This window comes from Otolemur garnettii, unplaced genomic scaffold (genome assembly GCF_000181295.1).
Source record: "Otolemur garnettii isolate 467f Iridium unplaced genomic scaffold, OtoGar3 scaffold00090, whole genome shotgun sequence".
Classification (NCBI taxonomy): Eukaryota; Metazoa; Chordata; class Mammalia; order Primates; family Galagidae; genus Otolemur; species Otolemur garnettii.
This window is the reverse complement of record NW_003852485.1, coordinates 4,983,249-4,994,047: the sequence shown is the minus strand read 5'-3', so window position 1 is coordinate 4,994,047 and position 10,799 is coordinate 4,983,249. Positions and strand designations below refer to the sequence as shown.

Genomic DNA, 10,799 nt, shown 5'->3' with positions numbered 1-10,799 from the left:
ACCCTGGAAGCTCAGTGAAGGGGGACTGCGGGAACCCATCTGTTGGGATTTTCTTCTTTGTCAGTTACATCATCATATCATTTCTGGTTGTGGTGAACATGTACATCGCCGTCATCCTGGAGAACTTCAGTGTTGCCACTGAAGAAAGTGCAGAGCCCCTGAGCGAGGATGACTTTGAGATGTTCTACGAGGTCTGGGAGAAGTTCGATCCCGATGCGACCCAATTCATGGAATTTGAAAAGCTATCCCAGTTTGCTGCTGCTCTGGAACCTCCCCTCAACTTGCCACAACCAAACAAACTCCAGCTCATTGCCATGGATTTGCCAATGGTGAGTGGCGACCGAATCCACTGTCTTGACATCTTATTTGCATTTACAAAACGGGTTCTGGGAGAGAGCGGAGAGATGGACGCTCTCCGCATCCAGATGGAAGAGCGATTCATGGCTTCCAACCCTTCCAAGGTCTCCTATCAGCCAATCACGACTACGTTAAAACGAAAACAAGAGGAAGTATCCGCTGTCATTATTCAGAGAGCTTACAGGCGCCACCTTTTAAAGAGAACTGTAAAACAAGCTTCATTTACATATAATAAAAACAAAATCAAAGGTGGCGCTAATCTTCTTGTAAAAGAAGACATGATAATTGACAGAATAAATGAAAACTCTATTACAGAGAAAACTGATCTGACCATGTCCACTGCAGTTTGTCCGCCTTCCTATGATCGGGTGACAAAGCCAATCGTGGAAAAACACGAGCAAGAAGGCAAAGACGAAAAAGCCAAAGGGAAATAAACAAAAACAAATAAAAATATTGGGTGACAAATTGTTTACAGCCTGCGAAGGTGATGTATTTTTGTCCATGGAACTCCTTCTGGAGGTCAATGCCAAACTGACTGTTTTTACACAAATCTACTTAAGGTCAGTGCCTACTATAAGTCAGTGATCCCCTTGTCAGCAACTGACTCTGTGTAAAGAGGAGACGACCTTGACAGGAGGTTACTGTTCTCATTACCAGCTGACACTGCTGAAGACCAGAGACAAAGTGGCTACTCAGACCGTAGGGACCATTTTAAAGGGGTGCAAACCTATAATTTGGGGGTTGTTTAACATGAAACACTTTAGTGTAGTAATTGTATCCACTGTTTGCATTTCAACTGCCACATTTGTCACATTTTTACAAAATCTGTTAGTGGATTCATCTTTTTTTTAATCCATATGTTTATTATATGTGACTATTTTTGTAAATGGGGTTTCTGTTGGGAAATAGACTAAAGGACCTCATGATCAGGTGTACCACCAGGGGGTACGGCAACCGCAGGCCCTCCCATCTAGATACAAAAGTGGTTTGCATGAGGCACGCTGCACTTAGAGATCCCGCATGAGAAAAAGTCACGAGAACAGCAACGAGTTCTTAAACGCCATCCGTGTTTCTGGGAGGGGTAACTGGCTGAGAAGTGGAAGTGCTTTGTTGATCTTGCTTTGTCAAATCTACTCCAGACCAAGTAGATCAGATTTGGGTAGGCACCATTAAATATTAGCACGTGCAAACTTCATTCAAATGTCTGGTGTCATAAATGTTATGTTTCTGTTTTCGTATTAAGAAAAAAAAAAAGAAACCCTGAATAATGAATATTGCCCCCCCGTGGCCCCCTCCCCCAGAAGACTGAATTGACCAAAATAATCCTTTATAAATTCCTGCTTAATCCTGTACTTTGTTTAGCCATCTTCAGCTCTCAGCAAGGTTGACACTGTATATGTTAATGAAATGCTATTTATTATGTAAATAGTCATTTTACCCTGTGGTGCACGTTTGAGCAAACAAATAATGACCTAAGCACAGTATTTATTGCATCAAATACGTACCACAAGAAATGTAGAGTGCAAGCTTTACACAGGTAATACAATGTACTCTGTACCACTGTAGATACTTTGGATGCTATCAATGCATGTTTATATTACCAGGCTGCTGTATCTGGTTTCTCCCACTGCTCAGAATCTCCTTTATGAGAAACCATATGTCAGTGGTAAAGTCAAGGAAATTGTTCAACAAATCTCATTTCTTTAAGTCATTAAGCAATAGTTTGCAGCACTTTAACAGCTTTTTGGTTATTTTTAAATGTTAAGTGAATAACATATGGTGTATAGCCAGACTGTACAGACATGTTTAAAAAGAAAACACTGCTTAACCTTAAAGATGTGTTTAGAATTTTATAAGTAAATATAAATACTGTAAAAAGTCATTTTATTTTATTTTTCAGCATTATGTACATAAATATGAAAAGGAAATTATCTTCAGGTTGATACCACGATCACTTTTTTTACTTTATGTCCATAGTACTTTTTCATGGAAGAAATTTGCTAACTAAGAAATGAAAACAAGACTGGATAGTTGTAGATGTCTGCTTTTTTATTACATTTGCTAATTTTAGATTATTTTCTAATTTGAAGGGGCAAAATAGGTTCACAACTCACATTTAAATGATGCTTTGCAATTGGAAAGGTATAAAATTTTATTTACGTGTTGGGTAGTACCTGCACTAACGGAACTGAAGTGCTTATTTTTTACTTTTGATCTTTTTTTCCAACTTCTGTTTATGTTTCCATTTCTTTAGAGTCATGCTGCTCTATATTGTTCTCAATATAATGTGGGCTTCATAGGGTTTTTTTTTTCCCCCACATAAAAGAGCTTAGTGAACTTACATAGTCAGTTACATCAGGACATCTTGTGTTTCTTACAGGAGCAAACCATACGCTCCTCTTTTTCTTAAAATTACTTAGATAAACTGTATTCGTGGACTGCATGCTGGAAAATGCTACTATTACCCTAAATGATGCTAACCAACATTAAAAATATGCAAAACTAATAAAGATTACAGTTTTTATTTTATTGTTTGCCCAGTTACATTTTGTTAACAGCATATTATAATAAGATAGAGATTTTTTATTTGTTTTACAAATTGGGGGAGAAGGGGAGCTAAATACATAACGCACACACAGGCCTACTTGGACAGATGAGAAAACCTCAGGTAGAAATATCACTGGGAGGAATGACCTCCCATAGTGGCTATAAATAGCAGGTGTGTTAGAAGAAAGACCTGATACCAGAGCATAAGCTAGAGCCTCCAAGAAAAGTATGGGAACCAGAGTGATGGTGATGGCCACTTGAGCTATTTAAAAGGAAAAGAAGCCCTTAGATTATCATTAACAAATTTTGAGTTGCCATGTGTGAGTGAGATACTTTGTCTGCTCCTACAGAACCATTCTCCATGCTTCTCTGCCCTGCTGTGTGTCCCAGTGACAACATTGCAACAATGGGCCCCCCTTTAACTCCCAATTGGTCTGGCAAGTGGGAAGCCCCAGCAGGGAAGGACCAAGGAGACGAGTGAACTAACAAATCCCTTCTCTGCTGGGGTGCCCTGTGTTGGCAGTGACTGCACCCCTCTCATGAAGAGAATGATATTGTGGGGATCACGCCTATGATTTATCCTATTAGGGTACATGAGAATTTGTCTAAAGGTCAAATATAAATGTCTTAACACCACAATTATGAGAAAGACATGATGGCTATGTTAGCCAGTTGGATGAGAGTTTTTCAAACTGTATATGGAAGCAACACACTGTATCCTATGATAGAATTAATGTACACAATTATGATCTCATAAAAAAAAAGTCAACTCCAGGAAGACAACCCCCTCCTATGGCTACAGCTACTTTCTCTAGGATCCAGTAGTCATTCCTCCTCTTGGTCCTTTAGGCCTGTTGCTGGCCTGAGAGTGCTTCCCTGTCCCTTATAGATTTCCTCTAACCTTGCTGACACTTTAGTAAATAGCCCCTTCAGCAAAACCTTCTCTATGCCTCCTTTCAGCATGCCATCTGTTTCCTGCCTGGCTAATAAAAAGCTAAATAGCTTGTGAAAGTCAGCAAGAGGCAGAAATTTGCCTTGCATCAATTTGGGACTTAATCTAATTGGCTTTGGCAGTTAGAGAAATAGTAACTGGGGACCCACAAGGAAGACAAGCTGAGAATTCACAAAGTTCATGGAAAGGTTATTGGATAATCCAGATAGTAAAATTAACAGTCTATATAAATGTATCTACATTTCTAAGGAAAGAAACGCCTTCACTTGACATCAGGTGAAGTCAGAAGGGAGAATGTAACCTTGACCAGAAAATGAACAGTAATGTACAGTACTATTCCCATCCTTGTACAATTCACTGACCTTGTCTCTTCATAACATCATCATCCTAAAACAACGTGACAATTCTGTTCAATAGTGGCTGAAAACCATTCCCTATTTCTAGCCAAAGTAAGACTTAGAAGATAAACCCTTCAGATTTTCTTAGACTACACAGCCATACCCACACTCACTGATACATTTCCAAATACAAAGAGAACTTGGGAAACAAAACAATATAGATCTCCACACTCACTTTAGAATTTTAATATTCATTGTACAAAAAAATAATCAATGCTCAAATGATGAGGTAATGTTAATAGGACTCAGGAATCAACTACAGGGGGTTTCCCATTAGCCAAATTTGGGGCCACCTGAGCATCAAATAAATAATGATTAGTGATAGACTATAGCTGATTGAATGGAATAAGAATCCACAAGTGTATGCTGATAAATGAAGAAGAAGAAATATCTCTTTCTTACAAGGGAATGTTAACTAAAAATGTAGAAGAAATAAGAAGAGTTAGAAGACCAGCATTTGGCAATCATCATAATGAAACTTGATTTGTGCAAGAATCATCAATAAACGCTAAAACCTTGGGTGAAAGTTTGATGAGGAATAGGGAATTGATATTGTCTCAAAGTATCTCTTTTCTATTAATTAAACATGTTTTCAAGAAGAAAATTTACTGTGGAGAAACATAGAAGACACTAACTTCAAAGATACCATTAGACCCATCATATTATGGGTCTCCTGATAAAATATACTGGAAAAAGTCATATATCTTCTTGGTAGATAGTCAAAATTTTATAAACAGAATATAACCATAAGGGAAACCAAATTAAGAACAGTCCATAAAATAACAGGACTGAATGCCTCAAAAAATTCAATGTCATGAAAAACCAAGAATGACTAAGGAACTGCCTGAGTTTGAAGAGCTATGACAACTAACATAATGTAGGATTCTGGATTAGATATCAAACTGGAAAAATAATAGTGTAAAGAATATTCTAGGAAAGCTGAGTAAATTTGAATATGGACTGTTGACTAGTTATTGATAGTGTTAATTTTCCTAATTTTATTAAGGCTATGTGGCTATTACATGAAATAGAAAATTTTCTTATTCTTAGAAAATACATACTGAAGTACATAGGGGTGAATAGAATGATGTCTGCAGCTCACTCTCAAGTGGGTTGAAAGGAAAATGAATTGCATGTATACATGTAGATGCACAGCTATAGATGTGTGTGTGGGTGTATGTTTGAAAGGGGGAATTATTGTGGTTCGTTTTTTGCTGCTATATTGTTGAAAGTTGATGTGTGTGTGTTCATGCTATTATCCATTTCTCATGTCCTGGACTTTATGATTTCTCCCCTCAACATTAAATTTGAATGTTTCTATCCACTTCACAGTGTACTGGATATTAAGTGCAATTCTCGATTCCTAGCAGCCATCTTTCTGAAGAGTCGCTTAAGTTATGACGTTTCTTGCTCTCCATGATAATCCTTATTTGCTAGAATGAAAATTATTTTCAGACAGATTTGTGGCATAGTGGTTAAGACCCCAGGTTTTGAAACTAAACAGTTTTAATTTGGAACCTTGTGATCTCCACATCGTGATTCTGTCCATACGACAATGGGGGGCTCTTGGCTAAATTGGGGCCCAGAGATTGAGGGCATAAATAATCATTCCAAACACAGTTCCACAGAGCAGCAATCCCATGAAAAGGTTTCTCTATGCCTGTAGTTAAGCCAGGAAATTAAGAATAATGTTATAAATATTTACAAAGCTGAGCATACTCAATTTGATGATCTTTATTCTAAATTGTGTCTTTTAGATGATTTTCTAAAGACTAAAATCATTTAATGTTATGTTTTTTTTTTTTGAAATGACGGTGAGAATACATGATAATGGGTTCTTTGTTTCAACATTTTATTTGGCTAAATGAAAAATTGGCAACCCTGGGTTGGTCCTTCGATTTTATTTTACTGGTGCATGAAATCCGAAACTCTAGGAATCACGGGGATAGAAGACTCTCCCACATAAGTTTGTACGTTTGTTTACATGTACCACAAAGCTTACACATTCAAACTATATGAACTTTGCATATAAGAGACAGCAAATACGTCCTGTAATTGCATATTCTTCATGTGTGAACTGGAATTTTATATTTTTGTGTAAGAAAATACGTGTGTTTCTAAATCACTATGAACTTAGTAAAATGTTCATAATAAAAAAAAAAATACTGCTTCACTAAGGCACAGCTGATAGTGCTGTTCTTCCTGGCATATGGGAATGTTCCGCTGAGGTTGTCCATCAACATTGAGGAAAACACTCCAGGCAATCAAGTGTAGCTGGGAGAGCAGCAAATCACCAAGAAATTCTTCAGGTCACAGGTGGATAATCGGCAATGTCAACTGACGACTTAACATTGTTCTAGTCCCTTATCAAATCCTCCGAACTCTACTCATATTTGCAGATATAACTCTGCCACTGTCGTCACCCAGAAACAAGCAGGCATTGTCCAAGTCTTCTTTCATTTCCCTCCCTTCCCTTCCAACCTCCGCCTTTTCCATTCCCTTTTCTTTCTTTTCTTTCTCTTCCACTTGCTCTCCTTCCTTTCCTTCCCCTCTTCTTTTCTCGTTCTCCCACCTTCAATTCTTCTTCTTCTTCCCTCCCTTCTTCCCTTTCTTCCATCTTTGCAGGGATCAGTTTTCCCATTCCGACATTCTCTGATGCTTTGTCCCATGAATTCTTCCCCTTCACTTGTATCTTTGTTCTCTCCCCCTTGACTGATCCTTTTGTCTGTCTTGGCATCTTCAAAACCAGCTTTTCTAATCTTGAAAAATAACATTGCTGAACCCTGATCCACATTTATCCACTGTCCCCTGTTACTTCGTACTTTTTAGAAATTAGCTTCTGAAATTGGAGCTGTGCACTTACCTTCTTCAATCTTGGTTAAATTGAAAAGAAAGTCCCAGTGGCATTTATGAGAGAATTTGACTGTGAATAATCATGTTGACATAAGCAGCTTGAGTTTTCACAATGCGGTTCCAGCTCTTATTCTTCCCAGTGATGTGATGAGGAAAACCATGGAAAACAAAAAAACCAAAAAATGGACGTAGTAACAAAGAACAATTACCCATGTGCAGCAAAGCTACACATATTCTGTTTCCGGTTATCATGAATACCTCTCCTGTGGCACGATGTTCACAGAGAAATTCAATCATTAACCACAACATTTTGTTTCTTTTCTCCTTCAGGAATGTAACTTTTATTTAGGGGACGTGGATACCATAGAGTTCTTAAAATAAATTTACAAAAAAATCGTATTTTTAATAATAAATTCTTCAGGAAAAACATATTGCTAGAGAAAATTTCGTTTTTTTCACCAGGATTTTATGAACTCGCTGCTCCTGTGGTAATTAAATGTGCCACAATGTATGTGTTTAATAGGAAACATTGAGAGAAAGGTCTCATTTCTTTTTCTCCAAGCTTGTTTGAAAGAAGGTGTGACTCTAACAGATTCGAATGCGGAAACAATACAGAGTCTTATTCTTCTAGAACACTTTCTCTCGCCTTCACACTATCAAATCTGATTGCTACGTCTACCATTCTAAAATTAGTTTTTATTCAGTTGTCATGTGTGGCAAATTTATAGGATTTGATGGAGATGATCATCACACCTTCTCCTTGAAATTACATTTTCTTTTGTCTTCTGTAAAAGTAGACTCTCTTAGTCCTCTTCCCACACCGTTCATTCTTTGTCTTTACTTTTTGTTATTTTTTCTCCTTTTAGATTAATATTGCAGCATTAGCCTTTTTGGAAGCTGGTGCTGCAATTCCTACTGTCTGTTGCATATTTGGCTACCCCCTTCAACTTACTGTGACAAGAACTGGTCTCTCCCTGCTCTCTCCTTTCACTCACCCATCACACAACTAGCTAGAAGTCACTTTCTCCCCCAGTATCTGCTATTGTTCAAATTATCCCTCTAGTTCAGCAAAATAAATAAGCATAAATTACAGAATATATCAAGGAATGGGTGAAGAACTCTATGTGAGGATATAAGGAAGAAAGATTATAACTGGGTAACTTCTGATCAAGGTTTTGAAGAATAAAAGAGATAAGACAGCTTGGACAGCAAAAAAAAAAAAAAAAAAAAAAATTATAAACTAGTGTCATCAGAAGCATAGACTCTGGAGTCAGATTGCCTGGATTCAAATATCACCTACATACTGATATTACTTACTTACTGAAAATTTCTTAACATCTGTTTGCCTTAATTAGATCATCTGTAAATGGTAATGATTTTCTTATGAGGAATAAATGAGTTAATGGAAGCACTGCTTTCAGATCAGCAGTTCCAGGCATATAATTACTAGCTAAGTCTTTCTTCTTCTGATGACAATTCATGACACATATAAAAATGAGGAACAATCTTGCAATTCAGAAAATCTGCAACAGTTCAATATTGCTAACGTGAAAAATGAACACTGGCAGTGACTGAGACCCACACCGGATTCAGAAACTTTAAAGGGCCTTAGTTAAATGCATGGTGGGGGCTTTGGTGATGAAAATCCATTTAGAGATTTATAAAAGAAGTGTAGGTGGGTGTGTTGTGAATGATTTGTCTTAAGGCAAAGAAAACAGAAAGCAGAGACATAATTTAGGAAGTTATTCAGAGAACACAGGCAAGACATGATGAGACATAAACCTTGAATACTTTCTTCAACCAAACCTATTCTTCAAGATGGCATTTTTTGTTATTATTGGAAGAGAATTTTTTCTCTTATGAACGTCTTCGGTATTTTGAATATATGTCCAAACCCAGACACTTTGGTGAGTGAAGGCTGTTCATTGTGCCAAATAACAGGCACAAACCAAGACTGTTGTAGGCAAACCTGGATGTAGGGTGACCTTATATAGGCTATTTTATAGCAATTAACCCACATTTACGTGTAACTGGAAATTCGGGCTGTGGTTTTTTATCACCCTCACTGCTATACTGTCACAAGAAAGCACGGTTGCCTGATAGGTAGAGATGATCCTATCTAGTGCCAGGCAAACACAGGATGATCAGCAACTATGCAGTAAACAAGAAAATGAGTTAATTTTTATCATTGCTCTAAATAGTTCTTTTTTGAAAGTTATTTATCTTTCTAGAATCAGTTTTCTTTATTCATATACAGTATCAGAGGGCTGTCATATGTAAAATGTTTGAAGTAGTGAACATCATAAAAATTACAAATGAAAATAGACCTTGTTACATTATAGTAATATTGGATAACATGACTAATATTTAAGTGCCCATGCATAAAAGCCCAAATACTATCTATTACCTGTAAAGACAGGGTTATAATTGTAGGTGTAGGTTTAGACATGTACGTACATAAATATTTTCAAGGTATGCACCCATAAATTGATTTTTAACTTTTTAGAATATAAGGGTTATAAGGACTCACCTCATTCTTTGCTACGGTAGAATTATTGTGCATGCCATTTTAAATTTATTTATTCCTAGCTTCTAAAAAGGAATTAGGGCCACTGGACTTTGTCTTCTCTCCAGCATTACTTGGCCTGATTTTTATCTGCATTATTAATGTTCATCTTTCATCGAGGATGGTGAAGAAATGTCTTGTTCAGCAGTATTTCTTGAGGTCATAAAAGCAAAAATTTTTCAAGGCAAACAAATTGTGCCTTTGATCATCCCCAGTGATAAGGGCAGCCATTTGCCCTACCTTAGGAAAAATGTCTATTGAGTTAGAATGATTGATAATGTGAGATAGCTGAAATGATAGAGCAAATTATAGTAACTATAAGATGGGGATGGTATAAATATAGAAGGCGGTAGTTAATAGGATCTATGGGGAATGGCTAAAGTACCCAGAAATATTTGTCTCAGAGATGAGGATAATGCGGAATGACATCATTAAACTACAGCAGAAATTATTCTATTTCTTATGTGTCATGACTTGCTAAAATAAAACTCATTATTACTTGTATAAAATTTAGTATGAAACCAGACTAGTATGTCTTAGAACTTCAATATTACCCTTTCCTTACACCAAGACCTAGATAATTCCATGGCACCCTCCCTGGATCATGCCTTAAACATCCTAGTCAATCCCAGGATAACACCATTAGGGTCACCTTCAAGTCCCTGAGCTATTATATGTGATCTTTCCCGCCTTTCAATAATCTTGGAATGCTTTTATTTTTTAAACTCATCTAATGATAAAAAATTTACCAGGGAAATAGTTAAAAATAAGATTCCATACCTTTCCTCAAATTAAACCAGAAAATCCAGGGAAAGGCTTGAACATGTCTACTGCGCTTTACTAACAAAATGAGAAAGATGAAAGCTATGGTGAGCTCTCCAGGAGAGTCTTGTGATCCAGCAGGTCTGGGAGAGTCTGACTCAGTGGTAGATAGCCTGGTGAGGATTCAGGCCTTCAGGAATCCACCATCATTGGATTGCAGTACTTAATCAATACAACACTCAAAAGTTGAAATGTGGTGGCTTTACCAAGTAATACCCCTAAGTTAGTGTTTGAATCAGCACAATACTCTTGTGTGTCAAAGTCTTCTCAGCAATATGGGTTAAATAAACAGAACAAAATTACT

At 37.0% G+C, this 10,799-nt stretch overlaps 1 protein-coding gene across 1 annotated transcript in view; it reads left to right on the top strand.

Annotated features, from left to right (window-relative positions):
* Positions 1–791, top strand: part of LOC100963118 (sodium channel protein type 1 subunit alpha) — an 81,365-nt gene extending 80,574 nt beyond the window's left edge. The window contains exon 27 of the mRNA XM_012808453.2: positions 1–791. Within this exon, the coding sequence (XP_012663907.1) occupies positions 1–791 (791 nt within the window).
* The last annotated feature ends 10,008 nt before the right edge of the window (positions 792–10,799 follow it).